The sequence below is a fragment of the Malus domestica genome, chromosome 12 (assembly GCF_042453785.1).
Source record: "Malus domestica chromosome 12, GDT2T_hap1".
Taxonomy (NCBI): Eukaryota; Viridiplantae; Streptophyta; class Magnoliopsida; order Rosales; family Rosaceae; genus Malus; species Malus domestica.
In genome coordinates this window covers 840,672-868,212 of record NC_091672.1, presented here as the reverse complement: position 1 = coordinate 868,212, position 27,541 = coordinate 840,672, and the positions used below count along the sequence as shown (strand labels likewise).

Here is a 27,541-nt window from a genome sequence, read left to right as displayed (position 1 = left end):
ACGATAGGATTCGTCATTATTTCCCATGTATTTGCAGTCCTAAGCTTCTATGCTTGCAATTGTGTGTTAACTACAGAGTTTCGATTTCTAAACTTCTTCCTTAATAATACTTTTTTTGTATATACAAGACTTCGGCTGCAAAGATAAATGCTCTTAAACGTTATCTACAAGCCGCTTTGCTCTCCTTAATTAGTTATACATAGGTGAAAAGATAGTCGCATTTTTGTTACGATAAATGCTCAGTGTGAGTACAAATGGGGTTAACAACACCAACTGATGCATAGCATAGATGAGCCAAAAACATAGCCATTTCTATTCTAAACTTTCCCCCTTCGTTATAAGTGAACTCTCATATAGTTATTTGAACAGGATAAAAGTATAGGTTTTTACTCCATAACAAATGAGCAAGTATAGGTTATAAATTAATATTCATATAGCTATATTTTCCTAAATCTTTAAAATCATATACATTAATGTGTGGTTTATGTATTTGGTAATACTTTATGATTGTAATTGATTACAGTTTTCAACGGTACTAGTTAGTATTGCTACAAGGGCATTCAGGGAACTTGATCAGAGGCATCAGGGAGCTAGTTGACTTTGGAAATCTAGACACTGCATAAACTCCCAGAGCCACGACCAGAACAATCACCACCGCCGTCACAGCCCTCTTCTTGCTCAGTCTTGGCCTCGAAACTTTGCTTCTTAAACAAACTAAGTAGTCACTAACCGACGACCATGTTGAATGCTGAGCTTCCTTTGGAATAGTTACGTAAAGAATTTCACCGAAAAACTTAGCGCTGATTCCGTCCGTATTAAAATGTTTAGAAATTTTGATCTCCTTACGGAAGCGTCTGGGTAAAGCAACAGATTTAGTTTCTTCAACCCTAGGTTGCTCTCCGCTAATCGTTAGGGTGCCCAACGTCGTGTTTTTGTGAATTCTAATATCTTGTCTTCTGAAACCTGTACGCATGCATCAACAAGTAAATCAAAAAGTATGTAAGAGAAGATGAAACGAAACTCGGGTCTCTTGCCAAACTTATGTTGTCAGACAATTGTCATGCTTACATATTGCATGTACAAGCTCATATTTGGATTATGAATCTAGATCACACCTTTAACAAAAATTCTAGTATAGCATGCATTACTGAATTTAACACACAGTTAGATATGCGCTAAGAATTTCATGAAATTTAACCGGTGAATGGAAGTCACTTGAAAGGCAATGTATACTCTACATTGATGCATAAAAAAGTACTCGATATTTAGCCAAAATTCGATTTGACCTAGTAATACCTGGTAGATGAACTTCAAGAACCTGAGTTCCTTCCTGCTTCCATTGGCAACGCGGTTTAAAATCCTCATGACGCTGCTCATGCTGTGCTGCAGGTTTGGTTCCCATTGGAGAGAAATATTTTTTTTTTTCTCTTTTAGGGTCTCAGTTCAAGGGAATGCAAAAGAAATATATGAAGGCCTCTCTTTCTCTCGTCTTATATATACATTCTGAAGGGGTTGGGAACAAGGTAGCTATAGCCTAAGGTTTCTTCTGGGTTTCCTTTCGTAAGAGAATGATTCGATTTCTTTAATTTTTTGTTTACTTTTCCTAAGTATTCTTGTTCCTGCATTGAATTTGAGGCAATAATTTCTTCAACCTTAAGATGTCAAGCATATGCTAATACTTCCAAAGCACACTTCCAAAGCACATCATCAGCTATAGGCTTTATAGTGAACTGTGAAAAAAGGTTCTTTTGACGACAAGGAAGCAAAAGTGTATAATTGCTATTAACAATCAGAACCGTTCATTTTTATAATCACGATTATCGTAGCGAAATAGCTAGATGGATTATACATGCATTGTACGACCAATTTCATAGCATTTTCACCAACAAAGTTTACATCCAAACAAGTTGATGAAAAAATACTCCTTTACCAACGTCCACCCCCAAGTGATACCATCCATTCCCTTGGTAACTAATAACTAGTGAGTTAATACTTTACAATCCAAAAAACATCTGCCAGCAACGAAGCATCACTAAAACGAGAACCTGCCAACCTCTTCGTCTTCATCTTCATCTATACCTTCCTCATCTTCAGAAAAAACCTCATCTTCCTCTTCGGCTTCATCTTCTTCATCCTCATCCATCATGGCTTTACCCCTCTCATCTTTGTCCTTCAAACCGGTGCTCAAGACCACAGTTTCTCCCCTGGATTTCTCCATATCCTTCCTTAACTTCTCCATGTTCTCCTTTCTGTGTTCCTCCTCTAATCGTTGCTTCTCTGCCCGTCTCTTGTCCAGATCAGCCCTATACAAGCAATCAGAAGCAGGAAATTATTAAAACTAGATCAAATATACATATAATCATGGCCTACATCATAAACATATTCCCACTGGCATTGTATCATGGAGTGAAGGTACGTTCTTGAAGTTCAAGCATTACTTATAGGTTTCCATGTACTCGTCAGCACTTGCTTCAATGGTGTTAAAGAAATCCTTCATTCCAGCACCAGTAACCGCAGACACTCCAACAGACCGCAAGTTCTTGTAGAATTCATCCAACACAAGGGAGAGGCTCTGAGCCAAATTTGAAGAGTATGAACTATCTGCATTCACTGCTGCTTGAAATGTCTCAAAATCCTCCATCCACTGCATGAACACAGCAGTTTTCAGGACAAAGTAAAAAAAAAAAATCAAAGAACACGTTTTACATGTTTGAGATTACAGCAAAAATGGAGAAACCCCAAGAGCATGGTAGAACAGCTGCATCTTAAGTGCATGACAGTAATTTAGATGAACAGAATCAAAACAGGAAGAGAAAAAATGCGGTATTCCAAAAACAAAGTAGATTGAACTACAATTCTTCCATATAAATTTTCTTCAGGCTACTTAAATCCGGACATATAAAAATGGTATTCCAACACTTGAATCATAATAAGGTTGAACAGAGCTTGTATACTCAGAAAAATTGCATAATATAATCCCCGAGATTGTTTTATGCTCTGCTCCCTGTCACTACTAGAGTTTCGTATGACAAACTGCCCCCTAAAAGAATTGTTGCACAATCTCTACATTCGTTTGGTATTTTAAACCTAAATAATTATAAACCACCTGAGTTTGAGACAGATTCTACTGCTAGGCCCGAGCAATATATTCCTGGAACCATCTACTGCTTATATTATGGCCAACTGACTTAACTTATGGTTTACCATAAAGGCTTGCAGACACACCATATTCAAACACTTCAGCGATGCGAGTATGTCATTAACGTGTTTATGTATATGTGTATCATTCTATGTCTGCATGAGCTCTCCTGCCTGCACCTACATCTAAAACTGTAAACATACCTCCAAAGCAAACTGATGTTGAGCAACGTCAATCTTGTTGAATGCCAACACAAGAGGCAGCCTTGTCTTGTAAAGGATACTGCAAGCGTACAACATATTGCTCATAAAAGTAACTGGGCTAGCTGAACGAGGCGTATCTACCACATACGCGATTACAGTGGGAAATGTTGAAGCAAATGCTTCTGTGATGATAGCACCAGAAGCCGACCAAGTGAATATCTCAATCTGACCAGGAGTGTCCACAAGAACATAATCAAGCTGATCCGCTCGCTTCTCAATGACAGAGATAACCTGAAAATTTAGATCATGATGACAATTTCATTTTTTATTAAACGAGACAAAAAAGAATGAAGCAAATCAGAAAACATGAGTTACAAGAACCACATTAAGAGCTTAGTCATATCGATCCAACCAAAATCGCCATGCATTTGGAAACAAAATGAAAAATTAGAACCAGTACTCAAGCCAACGATGCAATACAATATACAAAGTTATTGAATGAGATCACCATAAAATCTGATGTACTATGCATGTGATGCAAAACTTTTCTGAATGCTTATGAAGACGGGTTATGATAGTAACAAAATGGCACCATGTCTCATTCACAGGGCTCTCCAAACGCTCTAGTCAACAAAATGATTTAAGGTGAAAATTCAAAATCAAGTTTTTACCTCATCAAACTTGGTAGCAAACAAGTTGAGTGAAGTCAAAATCCCACCATTTGGTCCAAGATTGAACTGTTTCATCACCTCCTTGTACCGAACAGTGTCCCTTATGTCAATGTTGGCACCAAACGGGAGAGTCATCACAGCCGGGTCGAGATTCATCACATAGCCACGAATGTTCGATTCATGTGTGTGTGAAACCAACCGATGCATAAAGGTTGTCTTGCCACTCCCTAAGTAAAAACCCATAACGCATTTCAATCGCTTAACTTCGAGTAGTCACATGGTAAGTTAATAACACAATTCTTCACCAAATTAGGAACCGAAATGCATCAAGTCAAACAACCAAATTCGATGAAGTTACCTGCCATGCCCACAACGATTACGATAACCGGTTTTCTCTTGAAGTTGGACACCGCTGCCTGCCCTGATCCCGAAGACGATTCCTCAACTTGGAGTTTCTTCATTGAATTAGTAAGCTCCTCATTTTCTTTCCCATCATTCTTCTGACCAAAATCACACACAAAAAGCTTAATCCAAGTTCAATAAAAAACCCAATAAAGTTAAGAACTCGACAAAACAAATCCTAGTGTGCGAATGAGAGAGAAGGTGAGAGAGAGAGAGAGAGAGAGAGAGTACCTTGATGGCAGACGAGTTTTCAGAGTCCATGGGAACTGGCGGGTCGCCTGCTTCCTGCGATTTGATATTGATTTTCTGGGAATCGGAATCAATGTCCATTTGAGTGAAGGAGAGTTGCTGGGTTTCGATGCTCGTCGGAAGTAGGGCTGCGACACTGTGAGCTGCGGAGGGGGTGTGGGGTTTATGGGAGGTTCAGGGATTTATCGGCCGAAATGGAATGAAAAAGCCGAAATTTGGGAACTATTTGACCTCTATTTCACGCAAATTCTGAAACCCTATGTCTTTTATTGTGTATACGACGTCGTAGCGGGTTCCAAATTATTTGACAGAAATTTGCACAAACACCCGCTGAAGTATTAAGGGTGTGCAAATATACCACCCGAACTAGTGTTTTAGCACGCGTGAGTCGTTTTTCAAAAACATTTTTACTACTTAAGTATCTATAGGTGACAAGTGAGAAACCAATTGACTAAGGCCTGATTTGGTACTAAGGTGATTCTGAAAAAAATCTGGTATAAAAAAAAGTTGGGAGTTTTTTTGTGTTTGGTAAACATTCAGTTTTAGCTTTTTTTTCACAGTTTTGGATGAAAAAAAGCCAAAAACAAGAAGCTGCAAAACCCAGCTTTGAAAAACCGGCTTTTTTTTCACATCTGTTTTACATAAAACTTTACCAAACACTATAATACTTTTTTTTTTCAAAAGCATTTTTACAAAAAAGTTTACCAAACACTCTACAGCTTTATTTCACAGCCGCTTATTCTCACAGCACAGCAGAAGCAATTTTTTTTCAAAGCACAACAATACCAAACTAACCATAAAGCTCGTAAGATATATCTTATGCCTCTTCAAAGACAAGTTGTAGACTTGTAGTCAAGAAAATTATAACTCAAGTTGTCTAAATTACTAATGGTGTTTGTGCTTTATTCTTTCTTTTTTTCTTAAAAAATAAAACCAGCTGATGATTTTGTTATGACAATCTACTATTTTGGAGCCTGAGAAGACTCACAAATGCATTGTAGCCTTCTCTAGTCAAGATCGTGTGATTTACGAGTCTCAAAAGTCAAATCCAAGATGTGTCGTTTGAAATATGGGTCTAAAATACATCCCTGACGCTGAGTAACTCTATGGTAGTTAATAATTGATATTTAAAGTATGCATGTATGACACTTGTACAGTGGTTGAAGAAAAAAGAGGGCGCAAGGACCATTACTATTTCAGTGCAATTTCTTCTCTCCAACCGGAGGCACCATCCACTTTGTCCAACGGTAACCCATTCGCACACACATGGGCCATGGTCCTTGCAAACTCTCTCCACCCACCTAAGGAACCAGTCACGTTTATTGAGTCTAGAGTCGTATACAGCAGGCGGACACAAGTCTTTCTCGTCTTATGTGAACTTGAGTGGACAACGTAAATTGCAGCTATGTATTTTTCTTAATAGGGATGGGGGAGGACCTCCAATTGATATGGTCCTCTCTCCTTTGGAATTGAGATTTGGGGCAATACGTCTTGTGGATTAGAATCAAGGGACTAATCTCACCTAATTTTTAGTTCAATTAAAAAAAAGTCTTCAATCCTTAGTGCTAGCTACGATTTCAAATTAATTAAGAGGTAATAGTAGGAATTGATTCCATGTTTGTGCTATAACTAGCTAGATTAAGTTTAAAATGTACTTTAACTAACAAGATAAAACCAATAAACAAAACCCAAGTTGTTGAAATATAAAATGATGATGCTTCAACACATAAATTATACAGATTCATTTGATTTCGAGACCGTCAAAGCAACAAGAAAGTCTCTATAGTCGCCGGACGGGATGTTGTCACAGATTGCATCTCTCAGTTCCATCCCATGCTTCTTCTTAAACTCCCTTTTAATTTCATCCATGTCAACTTCTGCCCTGCTCACCATCACACGTCGCACTGCACCTTCGTCGCTGATGCACCCCTTCATGCTTGCATACAACATCTGCTAATTAGCTCAACTAGTTAATTCATTAGTTTAATCTTCTCCAATTCCTAATCTCAAGAAATTAAACTTAGCAAAAAATAAATACAACAGTAATTTACCGTAGCGAAATAGTCAGGTGGATTGTAGATGCATTGTACTACCATTTTCATTGCATTTTCAAGTTCTCCATAGTTTCTGGTTTTCAGGGACTGCAGCACACAAAATAATAAGCTGTTGTTTAAAACTCCACAAAACTGAGCAGAATGTGAAACTGTAATTGGAAATTAACAGTTAATTAGTTAATTAATTACCTCTGTATACTCATGTCCGTAGATGTGTTTATAGCATGAAAATGTAAGCTTAAGCTGCGGAATACTCCGTTTACTTAGTATTTCTAAGACAACGGCTTCTTCTATGGGACCGGAACTCCCCTCCCCAGTTTCGTAAAGCCTCCTTGCATCCGCCTTTGCGATATGTTGGCTAACGTCGGCATGGTGTGCCTTATGTGATGCAACCAATGCTACCAGTATCTGTTGTGGAATAATATGCAAACTTTGTGTGTTATTTCATTTTTTAGGCTTCATTAATTACTATATAACAAGGTTTAATTAATGATAATTACCTTTTGGTAAGGATTGGGAGGCTCGATGTTGATGATATCTTGGTCTAACTGCCTCCAAAATCTTCTGTAGTATGCTTGCTTGATAAGAAGGATATGACTTGATTTTCGACCCACAAAAATCTCTACAAGCGCGTTGTAGTTTGTATCGCCTTTCTGATCATCAAGGGCCTCGCGGACGACAACAGCATCACGCTCGTGCTGCTCAGTCATCCACATAGACAAGGCTGCACATAATTTTGGTGAAATCCCAGCAGCAGCTGCATCTTTGAGTCTGTTTACCAAGTCATCCCCATAGATTGACTTGTAAGTTTCTCTAATCTGTTGCCTCTCATGCCGTGTTCGATTTGCCAAAGCTCGAGCCAATCGGTTTAGCTGTCCCCAAGAACCATGAATCTCTCTGCATTCAGTTTCAAAATTGAGAGTCGACATGGCCAGCATTATTTTTGATTGGTTATTGAAGTGCAGAGACTACATATTAATGCAGGGATGACTTGGAGACCAAGGAAGGGATTTTTCTTTTCACTTTTTGGGCATGCCAATTTTGTTAAGTGGTAGTGCTGGATAGTAGTGTATTTATTCATACAAGTGGAAGTCCAGTGGAAAACGAAGCATGTGAAATTTGTATTGTATCAAAAGGTTGGTGGATTCCTATTAGACAATGACTATGAACCGACCTACTTTTTAGCAACTTTTCTAAAGTCCGTTCCAGCCTCATCCGTCTCTCTTTTCGTTTTAGCATTGTAGAAGTACCATTTTAAGTGTTGTTGACCTTAAATTACAAAAATTTACGTGATACGCAAGTTGAGTAATTTAATGAACTAACTACATTCTTATGTGGTTGATTGTTGATGGTGTGCCGCTACCAAGCTTCGCGGGGCAAATACTTCTGAGTGTGGTAGTATATGATGGAATGTGTTTCTGATTTCTGAATTAGGCGAACTCAGCCAAATAAGGAACGCTCTTGGCTGGGTTCTAAAATCTAAATACAAGGTTATGCTTTTGCTACTAAATTCAATCTTCAACACCAAGTTCTACATCTTTAACTATATTTGCAAAAATATAAGTGCATTGAATCTGTATGAAACTGTAGGGGCAAAGATACTCAAATGAGACGAGTGTCTTTATAACAAAGATGATTCGGCCGTCGTTTGGTGAAAGAATAAAAAACACTTTGCCGGCAGAGACTTGAGATAATAACCAGTTGAAAGAGGAGAGCTTGTTGTTTAACCAAATTGTCAAGACTCCTAGGCCGATCTGATTCTACAAAGTTGTTTAATCAAATTGTCACTTTCGCCGGTTGTCAACCTAGCGATGTTTAACCAAATTGAATTTGTGCTGACGTGTTAGTGGAGTAGTTAATATTTTTTTCAAGGGTGTGAAAAAGTTTCATGTAGAGCGTTAATTTGTGTGTTGAGTTGAAGGTCATTTTTTCATCGTATGCAACTTTTTATTGGTAGGGACATGCATGACTTGAATGATAAGTCTGCCGAATTGTAGAGTCAGAGAGCACCACTTTAGATTCCCTTGACCATACCCTTATAAGTATCTCAGCATCCATGCAGAAAGAAATTGGTTGCATAAAAGACCAAATTCATTTTGAATTATGGGATAAAAGCACATGCTAATGCTTAATACCAACTCACTGCTCCTTGTAGAGGTGTGATATCTACACTCTTTTTTACTTTTCTCGCATCCTTCTAATTTTTCGCCGTCGAATTAAATAAGTTGAAAAATATCAAATGACATAAATTAATAAGAGATGTGGATAGCACACCCCTACTCTTTTATCCTTATATCTTGCATAGAAAAACGTCAAGATAATTCCACTAAACTGTTAATAGATATTTTTCAAGATTAAAAATCATAATATTATCTGTCAACAACAATAAAAAGTTATCTTAATAGTTTCTCCATCCAACGGTCTAGAATACATAAGTTAATGATGCTAAAACGGGTACAAACAAGTATACATACAACAAGCACTATCGTGAGGTATTAATGTGTTTCCTCCTTATGCAACGAATTTGAATCCACTTTTCCATAATTGAAAATGAATTAGAGTAGATTATCGTCTTTTAAAAAAGTTAAACAAGAAGCTTTTTGGTCTCATAATGCATCGGGAATTTTTTGCTTGCTGTGTCTTCTTCGGGTATTGCTCGGCCTGTCTTGGTTTCTCGGGAGGCTGTTGCAGTCAGGTGGTGTCCTCTTTCTTCTCCTTTTGTTAAGATTAATGTGGATGCTAGTTGGTCTAATTCTTCTCGGATGGGTTTTGCGGGGGTGGTTGCTAGGCAGGATGGTGGGCGGTTTATGGCAGCGGTAAGGTCTTCTATTTTGGCTCCTTCTTCTGTTGTGGCGGAGTCTTTTGCGATTCTGCGTGGCTGTGAATTGGGTGCCTCATTGGGTTTCAGCTCTGTTATCATTGAATCTGACTCTCTTCAGGCTATTTCCTGTTTAAATGGTTCTCTTGAAAATGGCAGTTGGGAGGCTTTCCCCATTTTGGCTAGAGCTCAAAGGGTGGGATCGGCTTTCCAGAACTGTCATTGGTCTTGGGTTCCAAGATCAGCCAATATGGCAGCGGATGTTCTTGCGTCAGCTGGTTTTACGGAGATGTGTGATTTTGTGTGGGTTGACAGACCCCCATCTTCGTTAGTTCATGTATTATGTAATGATGGTCTTTCTTGTCCTCATTAGTAAGTTGTGGTGGGTTTGGGGTGACACTTTCTCTTAGGGATTGTGTCGGTTGTTGTATCCCTGCTCACTGCTTTGCTTGGTGCTTAGTTTCGTTGTGTTTGCCTCGTCGTAGGCTCTCTTGCTTCTGTTTGGCTTCTTAGCCTTGGGTTTCTTTTTAAACTCAATTCTTCAAAAAAAAAAAAAAAAACATGAGAAGTACAATTAGGCATTTATTTATTTTATTTTGGAGGATGAGCCAATTGAATTCGATGCAATACCGTTGTTCTAAAAATTTGATATCGAATCGTGTTAAGTAATAGAGAGATCAAATTCCACATTACCCAATAAAATTGAGAGTATTTTTGCTCACCATCATTTAGTGTGGTGTATCTCACCACCCTATTTATCATCATTATATGAGTTTGAATTTCAAGATTCGTGTAGTAGATAAACACAAATTTCAAAATTCAAACTCATTTAATGGTAATAAATAAGGTGGCGTGAGCATACACCACACTAAATGGTGGTGAGAAAAAATGTACTCAATAAAATTAAACTAACCTTGACTTTACGTGTAAAGAGGGAAAATATATAATTACCAAGAGAGCAGCCAAGGGTGAGAGAGATCATAAATTTGGGGTTTAGGAAAAGTGCTAAAGGGGTCAGACAGAGTGTTCTTGTTACTAAAATTATTTGTTTTCATATATATGAGTGAAATTTCATTGGTGATCACTTTAGAATTCCACTTTTTTAATACAACGATATTGGGTGGTAAGGTAAGTTTTTGGTCTAAATCACACAATTAACTAGTTATAGTTAAGTATTAACTTTGCCGTTTATACTAGTAAAATATAAAATCTTTCACTTACAAGATGAATGAATACCCTTAGAAAAAAATAAGTCACCGGTTCAGGTACAACATACTATCATTATTGCCTAAACAATTAGACAACCAACCAGTAATATTAACGATGCAATTGCAACAGCGAAGCTCTACCAACTGAGCTATATCCTCCGAGCCAAGTGGAATGATAAGTCGATATTATACTATATATTTTACCATATTCTTAGTATTTATTTATTGGTTATTTTTGTAGAATTTTTGATACTTTTGTTATGTATTTTCAATGTAAGACATTCGACTTTCTTTGGAGTAAAAAGTAACAAAACGGATGAATTTTGGAGTGATTCCAATTGGAGGATGTTCGTGAGTTTTTCAAGATGCTGTATCAAAATTCTAGATTTTTCTACCAAACCGTTTGACCATGGTGAAGAAATAAAGGCCCAGCGTGCAGCTTTTCCAGATTGACGTTTCTGGACGTTTTGGGTATTTTGAAGGTCAAGATGGCATATTTTAAGGAAGATTCATTCTAAATATTTGTAGGGAACGTCTCCAGCTTTCAAAATAGACATTTTGGGACCAAATAAGAGTTGATTTGGTTGGTCAAAAGTCTGATTTTCTGAGAACTCCGAATTCTAGTTCAAATAGGAAACTTTTTATTTTCTGTTTTATTATTTTAATATGTTTCCTAGTTTTATTCTAAGACCTTTTAGGGTTTTATTTTGTATTAGTATAAATAAGATATTTAGCCATTAGGGTAAAAAGATGGGAGAAAACACACGCACACTTTAGAGAGCTTTTGGATTCAAGTTTATTTTCAAGGTGCTTTCTATTCATGTTTTTAATAATATTTTATTTTATGATTATTCGTACCTAGTTTCGTTTGCTAGAACGAGGCCACGAGCCTTAGCATGGAGCATGCATGAATATCAAAATCGTGATTTAACATACAAAGTGGTATCGAAACTCGTGGTGTTTTGGATGGCTCCCTTGCGGACTTTTGGCATATTTTTTTGTTGGGGACCAACTCCATGGAATGGTCGAAACATGCATACTGGTGTCTGAAGGAAATTAAGACAAAGGTCATCACATGCATATAAAGTAAAATAACATGCGTGTTCTCACTTTGGAGTACAAAGAGGAAACATCACGCCCTCAATCTATCAACCGGAGCAACCATCCCACGATCTTGGATAATTTTCCATTCGGTGTGTTCAAGATTAAAGTGTTGCTATATTTTAATCATATAGGAAATGAATAAATCATCGTGTAATTAAACATAACCTTAATGCATAAGAACAATAATAAATAATACTAAATGCACATGGAAGTGAAATAGAAAATATTGAAAAATCGGCGGTGAAGGCAAATGTTAGAGATTTCATCTTAAGACAATTTTACGCCCCACTATTTATCAGTGGTTGATTGGCGCTTGTTTCTCAAAATACAACAACCACGTCTTTATAATAATAGCATTTCAAATCACGAGGTTCCAATAAATCACACAATTGTTGAATACCCTTTCATATGGACTCAACGATACATGACTACCTTTACCAAAAAAAAAAAAGATACATGACTACATTGGGACTTGTCTATTTATAAAAGTTGAGATGCTACTTTGGAAATTATGTGACCATTCATGAAGAGTTAAAAGTTACAACTGTTTATTTGAATTTCATATTAAGATAGACACATTTTTTTCACCAAAACATCACTTAAAATTTACATTCTATTAATAAATTTAATATTAGAATAATACTAAATTTTCCAACACGTTCAAGATTAATGTGGACGGTTTTGAAACCGTTGAAGTATGTCTCATATCATAAATCTAAAGGAAAATTAATGAAAAAGGTTTGAAAACTTTGAGTTTTAATGATAAGGACAAAATAAAAGGTAAAGTGAATAGTATCAGGATTGACTTTTTAGTGTAAAAATGTGGTTTTTCATTAAAGTGAACAGTACTTGGTGCTTTTCGTTAAAATTCCTTAAATCTAATGAAGTTAATTTGCTCTTATATTGCAAGTGGCCCTCTAATATAGTGGTGGAGAGAAATGTTGCCCTTAAACCACGGTGTGGGTTTGAACTCTATCAACTTTTTAATCTAACATCTAATCTGACAAATCTATCGTTAACAAATTATATTGAACAATTCTACTACTAATTCTATTGTATCGAGACATTATGTGTAAAATCTCACACCTATTAAACTGAATGTATGGTTGAGTCGCGGACAATATCAATATTGATTACTGTTGCGTGCTAACTGCATCAAGGCCTTTTGTATCGTAATCAGCTTGTTTTGACATGCTTCGTGCCAATGGAGTCACTGAAGTTAGCTGATACGATGTAGCACAAGATTTGGCTTGTTTTGTGATTAGTTATGATTTTGCATCTCCTTTCTGTTTTTCCTTTCTTTTTCCTCTCCGTCGTCCATCCTCCTTCCCGTTTCTCCTCGATCCCACCTTTAAATTGCAACCACTAATCTTCCTCGCAATTCTTTCGGAAGGTGCGTTTAGTTCCGGCTCCGCTGGTAATACACACCACCTCCTTCCATCTGTGCGCCATTGTTGACACTGTTGCTTGTGGGTTGCTTCTTCCCGCGAGCTTCCTTAATTTGGTCCTTCAATTGGTGGCAGCAACTTCTAGTGTGCTCTTTGGAGGACGATCGATCTTTTGCTCTTCCACTTTTTGGATACTGCTTGGCTTGATTTCAGGCAGTTGTTGGGTGTTGGTTTGCGGCGTTGGATGCTGGTTTTTTCTGTTTTGGGCTCTTTGTGGTTACTTTTGGGGTCTCTTTTTGTTGTGTGCTTATTTTTTGTATTTGGGCATTTTTATGTAATTATGTTTTCTGTTTGTTGGTAATGAAATTACCTTTGACCAGAAACATATTTTTGTAACATGGAAAGCATGTTATTACTGTCTTTGAGACAGTGCTTGCACATAAAGAATGTCATGCAGCATATTCTCTTTAAAAAATATTGGTGTTGGTGTTATCCTCAATGCATAAGCAGGCAGTGACAAGAAACTAGCATCCCACTTTTTTATATACATTGATTATAAAGAAAACTAATGAAAAGTACCTTAAATTTTTACATTTTAATAAAAAACCACCTTCTAATATTATTTAATAATAAGGACAAAAGACAAAAAGAAACAAAAAAGAGAAGAAAAAAAAAACACACCTATAAGCGATCTGTTTGCAGAACATCCGATTTTTTGAAAACTTGGATTTCAACTTCGAATTTCTATCTAATTCTACACTTTCCGTTGCCAAAAGCATGTTGATTTAGTTCGGGATTTTCCGAAATTAGTTGATTGTTGTAGTGGCTGGAAAGTGTTTGATGATATGCCTCTGTGAGAATTTAATTAGGTATTTGGGAAGGGCATCCTATTTTTCTCTATTGGATCGGACCACCGCCTTGAGAGTCACTACGATGGCGTGCAAGCGTAAGCTTCGGGCATTTATAAGTTGTGAATCTGAAGGAACTTGCTCTGAAAGTGGAATGAACAAATTTAGTGATCTTCCAGAGGAAGTTGTTCATCGTATTCTTTCCTTCCTCAATTTCAAAGACCTCACTCGAGTGGGTGTTGTATCCAAAAGATGCAGACAATTTAGTCTCTCAGTTCCGACAGTGAATTTTGGTACAGATGAGTGGACAAGCATAAAAAAAGTGGATCTAGGGAGGATGATGACTTCTTTTGATCGTTCCGATCCAATAGAGGAAAGTTTCTGATGACGAAAGTTTATTGGGAACTTTCAAGAAGAGGAAAAAAGAATGTAGTACAGTTAAGTTTTATAAACAGTGTAGTATGTTTCATAAAAAGTGTCGCAAGTTTTCATAAACAGTGCAGTAAGTTTCATAAATAGTATTGTAAGTTTCATAACAGTGTCAGGACGCGTGGATCTGCGCGTCAGATTTTTTTTAATATTAAAATTATGTCTTTTTCATTAAAATTTAAATTCTTTTGTCCTTTTTATTAAAATTTAAGTGTTTTTCATTAAAATTTAAGTTATTTTGTCATTTTCATTAAAATTTAAGTGTTTTTCATTAAAATTTAAGTGTTTTTAATTAAATAAAGTTATAGCATGTTTTTTATTAAAATAAACTTAGTCAAAGTCATTTTCATTAAAGTTCCCAATAAATTATACTCGGAGTGAAATGAGTTAAACTACACACTGAATTAGTTATGATTATATTTGAACATAACATAAATATTTGTCACTTATGTCGAACATGAAACTTCTCATTTTCAAATAATAAAAATACTACTTGGCCGTATTATTTTTTATAAATATCTAACCTAGTTATTTTCAATTTTTTTATTTAAAATGGTCAATGAGATTGACATAATGTTTTCTATAGTCCCTACAATGAAAATCAATAGAAATGATCCATGCGTTTGCTCACTGTAAATACTTTTGGTATTTCCGTGAATAATCTATCAATATACTCGTTAACTTGTCGCAAGAACGACTACGTGACCACCTTTTTTTTTATTTTATATTTTTGTCAAACCCATCTCTCTACTTAACAATAATATTGATAGATTTTTAACTAGAATAATTTATAATAAAAAACTCAAATACTACTTCTGTCGATTTTCATTACAAGAGACTAAAGTAAAAAATTATGTCACTTTCAGAGGCTAGTTTTAACTGAAAAACTTTTTTCATACGAAGAGTAGAAAACTAGCATCCGATCTGTGTGTTAGAGTAGAGGTTGGTCAAACCAACACAAGATTAAGACAAATAACAGAATAGTTAAGAATAAAAAAGGGTAAGTCCATCCAACTCATCCCGTCCCGTTTGGCGCGCGGACTCTAATTTCAGTTTTGGCCAATTGGAACGCACCACACATTGACCAAGAAAGGAGTCATAACATGCTTTTGTCCTTTTACTGTACTACCCATCTTTTTAGCCTTCTTTTTCTTCATAAAATAGTATGACAAAGAGAATTGTATCTTCCCTTACACTTATTCTAAATAAAAAGTTTGAATTTTTTTACTCAAATCATTTTCTTGTCAAACGTTAATTTGTTTTTGTTATTTGTTAAATTCAAATATAAATGTTTGTATTAAAAGCAAGAATGTTAAACAACCATTCAAAAAATAACATGTTCTCATGTATGAATTTCTCCATTCTTATTTATAAAAGAAATTACTGAGTACGCTGTTTTACATTGTCGAGAAGCAAAACAATAAGAACTCAACTAGCTCCAAATGTGTTGCTAACTCCCTCCAAGTAGGATGTCTCAATAGACACATCAACAACCCTTTCTCAAACGTTATTGGAGAAAGGAGGAATTAATCGTCCGACATAAAATGAAAGGATAAATGCTCGTAAACATTTAAATTACAAATTTCTGATTATAATCGATGTGAACTTTATGCGATACTGGTAAACATTTTTCCATTCATCTATGCAATGAGATCTCAATTTAGAGACCACGAAGAACGAAAACACAATATTACTCCATTCCCTTGTCATTTCTAGGATTAATCAAAAGAAATATCAACGAATTTGATGTGAAAGGTGATTTTAAATGTACAATTATGCCTCTTTTAGTTTTTTTTTTTGAAAAATGCCTCTTTTAGTTTTTAAATAAACTAATTTAATTAGTTAGCTAATTAATTAGATGTTTTTTTACTTACAAAGAAGAAGCTTGTAGTTCAAAGTTTAAGATCATTTAACTTTGTGACATAAAAAGGAGAAATTGTAGCAATGGTAAGTTAACTTAACTTAACTGGATCTTTCAATAAAAAAATTATGATAATTGGTTCCTTAATTCCTTAAAACGTGCAGGTACGATATTTTTCCTTAATTATGTCAGAACATCCCTTAAAATGAGTTATGGTGTAGGGATCATGGTACAACTGAATAAATTGAGAGACCATTGCTCTAATTAGATTAAAGTTGAGGGATAATTGTTAGAATTTTCTCATTTGGTTTTCCATATCTGCCATTTGACAGAAATTATGACGGAATTGACGAAAAAGACCATAGTCTATGTTTTAATGTGTTAAGAGATCAATAATCATAAATTTTTAGTTCAAGAATCATTACTCCAATTAAGTTAAAATTGAAATATCATTACTACAATTGCTTCGCATAAAAATGACTTGGGCCAAAAGAAAAGTCTTGTCAGGGACTTTGCTTTGTTATTTCTTCCCTTTGCATCAACTGTGAAGAGCAAAAAGAATAAATCACAGAAATTAGTAGAATAAAAAACTAAAAAGCACATAAAGTGGTGTCGTATAATGAAGCCGAAAGGGCAAAATAGGAAGTTCAATAAAAGAGAAATTTGAGAAGATAGCAGGGTTATTTAAGGAAAATGATTGTGAAGCTACCCATCTCCACAAAAATACATTCCTTCTCTCTCTCTCTCTCTCTCTCTCTCTGGTTTGGTCTGGTGGTTGGCACTTCAATTTTTCTCCCCCAAGTCATAGCTGTACCAACCACCGGCGCCGCCGCCAACAACCCTTCTGAAAGGAGAAGACTTTCCTTCTTTCACAGAGCTCACACTCACAATGCAGCAGCAGGTCTTCCAGCAAACCAACTTACAGATACAATTTTACTTTTAAGTACTTAGATTTTGTGAATTTTAGAAATTTAATTTTGAATTTTATTTTTGGGCAGACGAGGACAGTCCAAGTAAAGCAACTGTCAGATCTAGCTAGCGAGAGAGAGATTCACGAGTTCTTCTCCTTCTCTGGGGAAATCGAACGCATTCATATCCAACGGTACGATTTTTCGTTTTTTTATTTTTATTTTTATACTTGCATTAGGGGTTTTCATTCTGTTTGGTTCCCGAGAAAATAAAATGTAAGAAGAGAAGATTTTTTTCTTAATTTTCCCGGTAATTTTCAGAGGGAAAGAAAGGTAAATAGAGTAAAAGGGTAGAGTCAACTTAAGTAAGAAAATATGTATTTACTTACATGCATGCATACTTACATTAAACAATTGAGAAAATGGAAGAAAAAAGTATTTGACTTGAGTTTATTTTCCAAAAATTGAAAATTTGAGCTTGTAATCAGATATATCCTGTAAGTTGTAACCCAGATTTGTGTTTCGAAATTTATCGTCTTTCTTGCATGTAGTGAGCAAAAAACTCAGTGGTAAGTTTTTGTTGCAGTTGTTAATCTTGTTTGCTGAATTGGTTGTGTGTGCAGTGAGCCAGGGAAATCAAAGACTGCATTTGTTACTTTCAAGGATCCCAAAGCTCTTGAAATCGCGTTGTTGTTATCGGTATTGTTCTCAAATTTGTTTTTCAATTTCTTGGAATTGAAGTCAATGCCTAATAAGTAATAATTATTTTCTTCATAATCAATGCTTGTTTCTTTGTTTTCCTTAGAGGTTGTCTGTGGAGTTGATTAATATGCAGTTTTTTGGAAGCGAGCATTGAACACTTTCTTTAGCTTCAAGCTAGGCTTTTTGTGCTTTTATTTGTATGCTCAATGTGAGTTGCTTTGAAAAGCACTAAAAGAACCCTGGTATCTTAAATGGTGATATGTCAATGGAAAAAGTTATGAGAAAGGGATTTTCCATGCTGCTTGTTGATTGCATGCTTAGTTTTTGGTTCAAATTTTACAAATTTCAATTGTTTGAAGTGTAACTTACACAATCCATTTCTTTATATATGCTTGATCTAAGGCTGTCGCATGTTCAATTCACTTGTGTGACATCTACTACTTTCCTTGACATCATCTGAAGAAGCAGATTCTTCAATTAAATGTTTTGTCGGTTTTAACTTGTTTTGGGAGTCATTTTCAGTGAATACGAATCTTCTGCTCTTTGGCTCTATATAATGGAAACTGTGTTTTGGTTGCAGGGAGCAACAATAGTAGATCAGATCGTGACTATTTCTCCTGTTCAAAATTATGTACCAATTGAGATGCATGTAAGCTTCATTTAAAAGTGTCTGCAATCTTGTTTCTTTCCTACAGCCAAAGCTTTGGATTTCATTTTGTGCAATTCATGCAGGAGGTTAGGATGGTTGTAAGTGCTGATTCTGTTGCCCCTGCTGAAAATATTTCACCAGATGCTGAGGTAGCCAATGACACCACCACATATTTTATGATATTAAGAATCTTACCTGTTTAAAAACTTCAGATATATAGTTATTTAAGTGCAGTTTCAATGGATATCAGAAATACTGGAAATGGAAAAAATTGTGTGTTGAGAACTTGAGAATGTCAAATCCCACATTGGGATTTAAACCTTGCATCACTAATAAGATCTTTAATACGGATGAAAATTTATGTTTATATACATGGGTCGTCATGTATGTCATTTCTCTGTTCTTTTAGGGCATTGTAGTGTATGAATGAGAAAAAATACATGACTAGAAAACAAAGATTAATGACTTGACATGGAGTACGTTTTTCCAATTTCATAGCCTTCTGCCTTATAAAATATCTACTAGCACATTCATTTTTTGGATTGCGACATCTAGTTGGTCCATCTTCAATATTATGATAATGACTGATGATGTGCTAGAGATGAGCAAATACCCAAGTGATCTATGCTGAAACCTCTGTTTCCTAACATCTTCAGCAGTTGACTTATTTTTAAATATTTCCTAGTTTATGGGCTCAAGGTATTTTATTATCTCTTCGCAGGATAAAACTGGCTCCCCTACCAGGGTGTATGTTAATAAAGCACAAGATGTGGTGACCACTATGTTTGCAAGGGGTTCGGCTATTGGACAAGATGCCGTGAACAAGGCTAAAGCATTTGATGAAAAGCATCGGTTGACAGCAAGTGCATCAGAGAAGGTCATTTCCTTTGACAGGAAAGTGGGGCTTACAGAGAAATTGACAGTAGGCATTTCCGTGGTTAATGAGAAAGTGAAGTCTGTTGATCAGAGGCTTCATGTCTCAGATAAAACAATGGCAGCAATATTTGCAGCAGAGAGAAAATTGAATGATACGGGGTCAGCTGTCAAAACAAGCAGGTATATGAGCCCAAAGTCAATCTAGTTAGCAGTTTTCTGCTGTAAATTGTTGCATGCCTTCTTTAAGAATGATGGTGAAAGTGCAAAATGGATTGTCTGTAAATTAACCAGGGTAGTGGTATACATTGTTCATTTGTTTAACTTGAAGCCTTTTTTGCTTGGTACACATTCTTCAAACACCAAAATACTCATATAGGCCACTTCTATAGTATGTGCTACAAATAAAAATCTGATATTGGGTATACAAAACCCGGTTGCTCTTCACGTGTTTTCAATTTTTCTAGGTTGGGTTCCACAACTTTGGTAGTATATATTTGTTGACATATACCAGGATCTTTAACTTAAGTAGCACTCATTCTCATAACGCTTTAGTTCTATGGATTGTTTAGAGTCAGTTTGTGGTTTCAAGTTCTGATTTTCTTGTTCTTCACAAATTACTTTTAATAGATGACTGAAACATCATCGCTGTGTGTACCAAAAAATACTTTTTGTTGACCCTTTTTCCATGGACTGGTTTTTCCTATGTTAGTGTTTGTTTGATGGTTCTATGTTCATGTTTTGACTATAGTGGACTCACCCCTTAAAAGTGACATAAAAGTAAAGAAGGGAATTGTTATTAGCACTCCAAACAAGTTACCCTACACTCCTCTTTTATTATTATTTCACTAGGAAGGAATGCGGGAAGACTGTTTTGGAGTGCCAATAGCAGCTCAAATAAAGAATTGATAGTGTAAATGACAGCATAATCATCTCTATTGATAGATGAGAATAGAAGAGAATGTTAGTTGACAAACTCTTATGTGGTGCTGACAGGTATGTGACTGCTGGAGCAGCGTGGCTAAATGGTGCTTTTGGTAAGGTGGCAAAGGCGGGACAGGTTGCAGGTACAAAAACCAGAGAAAAGTTCCATATGGCTGTCTCAAACTTGACGGCAAAGGTATGTTTACTTATCTATCATTATTATTTACATTATTGCTTTTCTGTTTTGGTAAAATTTTACGTTGAGTTCTGAGAACTTGTAATTTTGTACTTTAGTCACAGTTTTTTTCTAATTTAAAACATAATACGCATAATTTTTCCAACCTTAAAGGGCCACAAAGCCGTATCCATCTTTCTTTAGGTTGAATTTAAGAAATGACTTACCCTCTGTATCTGTTGTAATGCCTTGCTCAAATATGCTAGAAACTCCAGGGCATTACCCCTTTGAAAAATAAATGATTAAGCAATTAAATCTTCAACTAATTATTCAATGCAAGAGGAATAATTGTGTCTCCAACCAAATCTCCTACTATTTAGGGTAACTGTATATAATCCGAACCAGAAATGAAGTAAATTTATGCTTGGTAATGTTCTGTTGTAAATTTGTAAATTGTAATCGCGTCTCTCTCCTCAAATGCAGGATCCAATCGCTGCGTAAGCCAAAGGTTTCAGGTGGGAGAAACAAACCTCGATGCACATTCTTTCATGAACACACTCAACAACCATGTTGCGCTGGTGATCAGTTTGAGGACGGGGTTAAATTGAAAACAGGTTGCAGGTTTGGTAAGGATTTGGATGAATCGCTTTGTGATTCACTCTTTATGGTGTGATGTGTGCACTCAAGTTTTGCATTCATTCTTTTCGTTCTTTATATCATTCGATGCGTAGTGTATTGCCTGTGGCTATGTGTAATTTTTCTGTTAAGTTTTGTTGAGTGGAAGAACATATATAAAAGAAAAGAAAAGAAAAGGTATTTGATTGAACAGAAAGAAATCAGAATTGTAAGAAAAATGTTGTTGGCAAAGACATTTTCTGTTCATTTTGTAAATTTGTTCTTACAAACCACAGTTCATTACATTCAAAATAACAAGAATGTAATAGATGAGTAAATGACTATTTGGTGTCCCCGTCGTCGGAATATTGGCCGCTAGTATCTCAGCTCCGGGAGTCGGAGTCCCATGCCAGATTTGAGTCCCGGTAGTCTCCGTCCTGAGTTCTGGTATTGGGTGCCTGTTATGACGCAACTCCCAATTTCCCTATCTCGACCTGCTAGTAGCAATTAGCAATGGCGGTGGGTGGGAAGGACGACAGAGAGAGAGAGAAAGTATTTTTTTGTTATATTGTTTTCTAATTCAAATTTTCCTTTTTCAGAACAATGCCACAATTTGGTTCTTATACAACCATTCATCTCACAGTGCCAGCTGGCCACTAACAATAACAACATTTAGCTAAATAATATTCCACTATTATTCTAACCACTATTATAATCATAACACTACCCTTCCCTTACAAAATAAACCTTGTCCTCAAGGTTAGAACTAAAGACTGAAATCAGGAAATCTGGCAGCAAACTCGTCATAATCCTCCCATGTAGTTTCGTCCTCTGTTTTGTTCTTCCACTGGATTAACAACTGAACTCCAGCAGCTTGGCCCTTCTTGTAGACCCTCCTTTGTAGCACCTTAAGTGGTTCGAGTGGTAGCAACCCATCATCAGTGACAGTAGGCAAGAATGGAGTTGCAGTGACCTTGTCTCCCAAGTGCTTCTTCAAGCAACTAACATGAAAGACTAGATGAATTTTTGAATTCTCAGGTAGTTTCAACCGGTAGGCAACCTTCCCAATCTTTTCCAAAACCTCATAAGGACCATAGTACCTGGGATGAAGCTTATGGTAAGCATGAGATGACAAAGATTGCAATTGATAGGGTATTAATTTCAAATACACCAAATCTCCTGCCTCGAAAACCCTTTCACTCCGATGCTTATCCGCTTGTGTTTTCATCCGGTTCTGAGCTACTTGTAAATTGGTCCTAAGCATTGCTAACAGCTTGTCCCTAGTTAGCAGCCCTTGCTCCACTATATCCAACTTAGCAGTGCCAAGCTCATAAGACGCGATGTGTGGTGGTGGATAACCATAGACCACTTCGAAGGGGGTGAACTTTGAAGAAGTGTGGTAGGAAGTGTTATAGCTCCATTCTGCCCATGGAAGCCAGTGGAGCCACTTTTTAGGTTGACAGCTAGTGAAGCATCGCAAGTAAGTTTCAAGGCACCGATTCACCACCTCGGTCTGGCCATCACTCTGTGGATGGTAACCCGAGCTCATACACAACTTGGAACCTTGCAATTTAAAAAATTCTTTCCAAAAAACACTCATGAAAATGGTGTCTCTGTCACTCACAATGGTAGAGGGCATTCCATGGAGTTTAAACACATTATCAACAAATTCCTGAGCTACCATGCTTGCCGTATATGGATGTGCTAAAGGTATGAAATGAGCATACTTGGACAACCTGTCTACTATTACCAGGATCACTGATTTGCTTTTGCACAAGGGTAAACCAGTGATGAAATCCATGCTTATGTCCTTCCATACATGTGTAGGAATCGGCAGAGGTTGAAGTAATCCGGGAGGGGAGATGGTTTCATACTTATTTTGCTGGCATTCTCGACATTCAGCCACCCATGACCTAAGATCTTTCTTCATTCCTACCCAATAGAAACCCCTCTTCAATCTCTGATAAGTCTTTAGAACCCATTCATGGCCTGAACTTGGAGAGGAGTGATGTTCCTAAAAGACCTTTCGCTTCCAGCTTGAATATGGGCTAAGCACGATCCGACCCTTGTATTTGAGGAAACCGTTGTCTACATGGTACTTGGACAGATTGGGGTCAATTGCAGCAGCTTGAGAATATGCTAGCACCTCTTGTATCTTGCTTTGAATCCAACTATCTTGTTCTAACCCTCTTCGAAGTTCATCCAGCCACCCAAAGTAGGGGTATGTTATAGCTTTGCACTCCAATAAGTCACTGAGAGGTTCCTCTTGTAATTGGGATGATCCAACTACTCGAGATAAGGCATCAGCCACTATGTTGTCATGGCCTTGCCGATATTGTATCTCATAATCAAATCCCAACAATTTGGCCACCCATTTCTGTTGGAACGGGGTGTTAGTTCTTTGACTCAGAAAGTATTTCAAGCTGCTATGATCTGTCTTTATGATGAAGTGGCGCCCTTGAAGATAGTTGTGCCATTTTTTGACAGCACTCACAATGGCAATCAACTCTCTTTCGTATGTAGACAATGCTTGATTCCGTGGTCCCAAAGCTTGACTTGTGAAAGCTATAGGTCTGCCATTCTGTTGCAACACAGCCCCTATTCCGTTGCCAGAGGCATCACATTCCAAAGTGAAGGGAATAGAAAAATTGGGTAAGGCTAATAGCTGCGGGGAAGTCATTGTTCTTTTTAGTGCTTGGAAAGCTGCCGTGGCTTCAGGGGACCAAATGAATCCATCCTTTTTAGTTAGTTGGTACAAGGGTTGGCACACCTTGCTATAACCGGGGATGAATTTTCTGTAATACCCGGAGAGCCCGAGAAATCCCCTCAACTCTTTGACATTTTTTGGTATTGGCCAATCTATAATTGCTTGAATCTTAGTAGGATCCGCAGCCACCCCATCACGAGATACGATGTGCCCCAAGTATTCCACCTGTGATTGTCCAAAAGAGCATTTTGATTTCTTCACTGCTAATTGGTGGTTCTGTAGTATATCCAAAGTTTGGTGCATGTGTGAAAGATGGTCCTCCCAAGTCTTGCTGTAAACCAAAATGTCGTCAAAGAACACCAATATGAACTTCCGGAGGTAAGGCTTAAAAATGTCATTCATAAGGGCTTGGAAAGTGGCAGGAGCATTTGTAAGACCAAAGGGCATTACTAAGAATTCATAATGCCCTTGGTGAGTTCGGAATGCAGTCTTTTCCACATCTGAGGGATGCATACGGATCTGATGATATCCAGACCTAAGATCAAGCTTAGAAAAATACTGAGCGCCATGCAATTCATCTAACAAATCATCCACTAATGGAATAGGATATTTATCCTTAATGGTAATGTTGTTCAATTCACGATAGTCCATGCAAAGTCTCCAAGTGCCCTCCTTCTTCTTGACCAGGAGAACTGGAAATGAAAAGGGGCTATGACTTGGTCGGATGAATCCAGCATCTAAAAGTTCTTGCACAGCTCGTTCAATCTCAGTCTTCTGCATAGGACCATAGTGGTATGGTCTAATACTCGGAGGCTTGGAACCAGGAAGCAATGGGATCTGGTGATCATGAGCCCGTGGAGGTGGTAAGGTAGTATGAGTCTTAAACACCTCTTCAAACTGCCTGAGCATACCCTGCAGTTCGAGGAGTTGCTGGTGAGTCAAGTTTGATGCCTCCAATTGATTAAGTTCCATTGAATACAAGAGGACTCCCCAATTAGAGTGTTTAAACTCTTTTTCAAGCTGTTGACAAGCAGTATCCTGCACCAAGTACGCTGGAGCAGTGGAATGAACAAGTTTATAGTGGTCTTTCCCCACACAAAATTCCATGGTTAAGTTTTGAAAATCCCACAAGACTGGACTCACAGAGGAGAGCCATTTCACACCCAATACAACATCGCAACCCCCTAAAGGAAGTGCGTAGAGGTCAGTGTGGCAGCGATATGCTCCCAATTCCAAGGGAATTTGTTGGCAACAGCCTTGACCGCGAACTCTACCCTCATCTGCAATCATGACATCGAAGGGTTTGGTGGTGTGACATGGCCACCCGAGCTGCTTAAGCAACCTTGAATCCACAAAATTGTGGGTGCTACCGGAGTCAAGGAGTATGGTGACAGGGAGGGTGTGAAGCACCCCAGACACTTTCATGGTTTGTATCGTGGGTGGCTCAGTAGTGCCATAGAAAGCACAAGCACTTAACTCCATGCTTGAGATGGAAGGATCAAGAGGCTCCAGCAATTCACACTCTGTAGGCTCCGGCAAGTCACAGGTCAATTCACCGTCGGTAGGCTCCAACTCATTACAGACATCAAGCATAATGAGCTGTTTAGTATGGACACACTTGTGCCCTCGAACCCACTTTGCATCACAGAACCAACACTCGCCCTTGTCCTTTTTCCGTTGAACTTCCTCAGGGGTGAGTTTCTTATAAGGGAGGGTGTGCGGATGAGGTCGAGTAAGGGAATGTGGAGGTAAGGCGAAATGAGGTTTATGTAGGAGATGAGATTTTTGGGGAGAGGGTTTCAAGTCAGTGAGTTTAGCATCTATTTGGGCAGCAAAGGAAATGGCCTCATGAACTGTGGAAGGACGAAGCAATTTAACATCGTAACGCAATTCCTTCTTGAGACCCCCCAGAAAGCAACTCTTCAAGAGAATAGGGCCAACCTCAGAGGTGCGAGTGGCAAGGCGCCTGAATTCCACAATATAATCACGAAGAGGACCTGTTTGGCGGAGCTTGAAGAGCGACTCAGTGCAGTCCTCAAATTCCGGTGGACCAAATTCCTGTCACAAAGCAGTTGTGAACTCACCCCAGGTTGGAGTGGAATGGACACAATCGCGCCAACGAAACCACTGCAGCGGCTCGTTCTCGAAGTGGAATGAGGCGGTCAGCACTTTCTGATTCTCCAAAGTGTGGTAATAAGCAAAATACTGTTCAGCCTTATAGATCCACGCGGATGGATCATCGCCGTCGGAGAAACGGGGAAAATCCAGACGATGGGACCACTGTGGGCGAGGAGTAAAACCTCCGCCGTCAAAAGAATCACGGTGCTGAAACCCGGGAGTGTCGAGACAGCGAAAATCACCATCATCGGGCACAAGTGGAGGAGGAAGCGGTGGATCTGGTACGAAAGGAGGTGGTACGTGTGAAGAGTCAGCACCGCCTTGAGAACCAGGGTCGCGATGGAGATGCTCCAGGAGAATGACGAATTTGGTTTCGAGGGCGGTGAAGCGAGCGTCGGAAGTGGCGGTGGAAGCTTGAATCAGCTGAGGAATGGCTCCCATGGCTTCCAGAGTAGCTTCCACGGCGGAGAGGCGCGATTCAACAGTAGACATTCGAGAATTGGTGGTGTGGCGGGGCATACAAGAGGGAGACTCAGGATCGAGAGGCTGATACCAATTGTTAGGTACTCAAGCCCAAGGGAAGAGCCCAACCCAAAAGACTAGTCCAATAGGTGGGAGGACCCCAAGGACTTAAGAACCCCTACACTCCCATAAGTGTAGTCAATGTGGGATCATAACAGTGCCAGGAATTAGGGTTACGGATTTGGGTCCCGGGGGTTAGGGTCTTGCATTTGTGTTTGGGGCGCCGGGTCCTTGGAGTTTTGTACTGTTTAATGTTTGCCTTGCATCCTTTCACTCGAGCTTGAAATGTTTTTTTTTTTATAAAATTAGAGTAGTTTAGAATATCGTTGTCAAAAGAAAAGAAAGAAAAAAGGATTAGGTTGCATTTTAAAATGAAAACACAAAGTTAAACGAAAAACGATGGAATTTAAAAATTAAGAAGGAAAATCTGAAGGTTATAGTTGGGGGTTGTTTATTTGGAGTACAATAAATTATGTACACTAAAAAGTATGGAGATAAATTGGTTTGAACTTGCCATTAATGAAATTCAAAATTATGAGACTACTAACTAGTGATGAAGAAAAACTCATTTTACAACGATTAAACGAGTGGAAGCACATGGAGAAAGCATGTGTTGCAATTTGTTTGAGGAGGAAGGTTGCCTCATTTTACAATATTAAATAAATATGATAGCTGTAGTTGAGACAAAATAAAGAGTAAAGTGAATAGTACCAGGATTGATTTTTTAGTGTAAAAATGTGGTTTTTCGTTAAAGTGAACAGTACCAGGTGCTTTTTTAAAGTTCCCAAAGATAATGAGGTTTTTTATTTTTATTTATTTTTTTCTTGGTATTTTAAAACAACGATACTAAGTGCGAGGATTTGGGTTAAGCTAAATGACAGATAAGTCATAATTAGTTATAGGATTTCTCATTTATGGAATTCGACAAAGAAATCTTTCACTTACAAGCGAAGTGAAACGTCACTAGACTATGG

At 37.6% G+C, this 27,541-nt stretch overlaps 6 protein-coding genes across 7 annotated transcripts; 2 read left to right on the top strand and 4 right to left on the bottom strand.

Annotated features, from left to right (window-relative positions):
* Positions 1-401: 401 nt before the first annotated feature.
* Positions 402-1,523, bottom strand: LOC103449324 (uncharacterized). Its single transcript, XM_008388626.4, has 2 exons — positions 1,297-1,523; positions 402-963 (listed from the first exon to the last, which is right to left on the bottom strand). Exons 1-2 carry the CDS (start codon positions 1,400-1,402, stop codon positions 536-538), a joined length of 534 nt encoding a protein of 177 aa, XP_008386848.1. The 5' UTR covers positions 1,403-1,523; the 3' UTR covers positions 402-535.
* Positions 1,524-1,782: 259 nt separating this feature from the next.
* On the bottom strand, positions 1,783-4,982 carry LOC103449323 (GPN-loop GTPase QQT2-like). 2 transcript variants are annotated; one of them, XM_008388625.3, is made up of 6 exons: positions 4,647-4,982; positions 4,372-4,510; positions 4,014-4,240; positions 3,343-3,633; positions 2,439-2,644; positions 1,783-2,303 (listed from the first exon to the last, which is right to left on the bottom strand). In XM_008388625.3, the coding sequence occupies exons 1-6, from the start codon at positions 4,743-4,745 to the stop codon at positions 2,033-2,035; spliced, it is 1,233 nt and encodes a 410-aa protein (XP_008386847.3). In that variant the 5' UTR covers positions 4,746-4,982; the 3' UTR covers positions 1,783-2,032. The 2 variants fall into 2 exon arrangements, with proteins under 2 accessions (XP_008386847.3, XP_008386846.3); XM_008388624.4 differs by having other exon boundaries at positions 4,372-4,513; positions 4,647-4,954.
* Positions 4,983-6,344: 1,362 nt separating this feature from the next.
* Positions 6,345-7,768, bottom strand: LOC103449322 (uncharacterized). Its single transcript, XM_029090756.2, has 4 exons — positions 7,219-7,768; positions 6,908-7,126; positions 6,716-6,805; positions 6,345-6,614 (listed from the first exon to the last, which is right to left on the bottom strand). Exons 1-4 carry the CDS (start codon positions 7,654-7,656, stop codon positions 6,396-6,398), a joined length of 966 nt encoding a protein of 321 aa, XP_028946589.2. The 5' UTR covers positions 7,657-7,768; the 3' UTR covers positions 6,345-6,395.
* Positions 7,769-9,480: 1,712 nt separating this feature from the next.
* LOC139190091 (uncharacterized) lies at positions 9,481-9,909 on the top strand. The gene has a single exon (XM_070809828.1). It carries the CDS (start codon positions 9,481-9,483, stop codon positions 9,907-9,909), a length of 429 nt encoding a protein of 142 aa, XP_070665929.1.
* Positions 9,910-17,073: 7,164 nt separating this feature from the next.
* LOC103449321 (binding partner of ACD11 1) lies at positions 17,074-21,496 on the top strand. Its single transcript, XM_008388622.4, has 8 exons — positions 17,074-17,275; positions 17,373-17,476; positions 17,906-17,981; positions 18,565-18,633; positions 18,717-18,782; positions 19,355-19,689; positions 20,503-20,626; positions 21,089-21,496. The coding sequence occupies exons 1-8, from the start codon at positions 17,264-17,266 to the stop codon at positions 21,104-21,106; spliced, it is 804 nt and encodes a 267-aa protein (XP_008386844.1). The 5' UTR covers positions 17,074-17,263; the 3' UTR covers positions 21,107-21,496.
* Positions 21,497-23,234: 1,738 nt separating this feature from the next.
* On the bottom strand, positions 23,235-26,537 carry LOC139190090 (uncharacterized). The gene is made up of 2 exons (XM_070809826.1): positions 26,097-26,537; positions 23,235-25,985 (listed from the first exon to the last, which is right to left on the bottom strand). Exons 1-2 carry the CDS (start codon positions 26,535-26,537, stop codon positions 23,235-23,237), a joined length of 3,192 nt encoding a protein of 1,063 aa, XP_070665927.1.
* Positions 26,538-27,541: the final 1,004 nt, after the last annotated feature.

Coding starts and splice junctions, on each gene's coding strand:
- LOC103449324 (XM_008388626.4), bottom strand. CDS start 1,402: ATGGGAACCAAACCTGCAGCACAGCATGAGCAGCGTCATGAGGATTTT. Junction 964..1,296: donor TCTTGAAGTTCATCTACCAG/GTATTACTAGGT, acceptor GCATGCGTACAG/GTTTCAGAAGACAAGATATT.
- LOC103449323 (XM_008388624.4), bottom strand. CDS start 4,745: ATGGACATTGATTCCGATTCCCAGAAAATCAATATCAAATCGCAGGAA. Junction 4,514..4,646: donor AAAACTCGTCTGCCATCAAG/GTACTCTCTCTC, acceptor GATTTTGGTCAG/AAGAATGATGGGAAAGAAAA. Junction 2,645..3,342: donor AACATCAGTTTGCTTTGGAG/GTATGTTTACAG, acceptor GTGTTCATGCAG/TGGATGGAGGATTTTGAGAC.
- LOC103449322 (XM_029090756.2), bottom strand. CDS start 7,656: ATGCTGGCCATGTCGACTCTCAATTTTGAAACTGAATGCAGAGAGATT. Junction 7,127..7,218: donor CTCCCAATCCTTACCAAAAG/GTAATTATCATT, acceptor ATTCCACAACAG/ATACTGGTAGCATTGGTTGC. Junction 6,615..6,715: donor CACCTGACTATTTCGCTACG/GTAAATTACTGT, acceptor GCTAATTAGCAG/ATGTTGTATGCAAGCATGAA.
- LOC139190091 (XM_070809828.1), top strand. CDS start 9,481: ATGGGTTTTGCGGGGGTGGTTGCTAGGCAGGATGGTGGGCGGTTTATG.
- LOC103449321 (XM_008388622.4), top strand. Junction 18,634..18,716: donor ATGTACCAATTGAGATGCAT/GTAAGCTTCATT, acceptor CAATTCATGCAG/GAGGTTAGGATGGTTGTAAG. Junction 19,690..20,502: donor TCAGCTGTCAAAACAAGCAG/GTATATGAGCCC, acceptor TGGTGCTGACAG/GTATGTGACTGCTGGAGCAG.
- LOC139190090 (XM_070809826.1), bottom strand. CDS start 26,537: ATGTCTACTGTTGAATCGCGCCTCTCCGCCGTGGAAGCTACTCTGGAA. Junction 25,986..26,096: donor ACACTTTGGAGAATCAGAAA/GTGCTGACCGCC, acceptor GCTTTGTGACAG/GAATTTGGTCCACCGGAATT.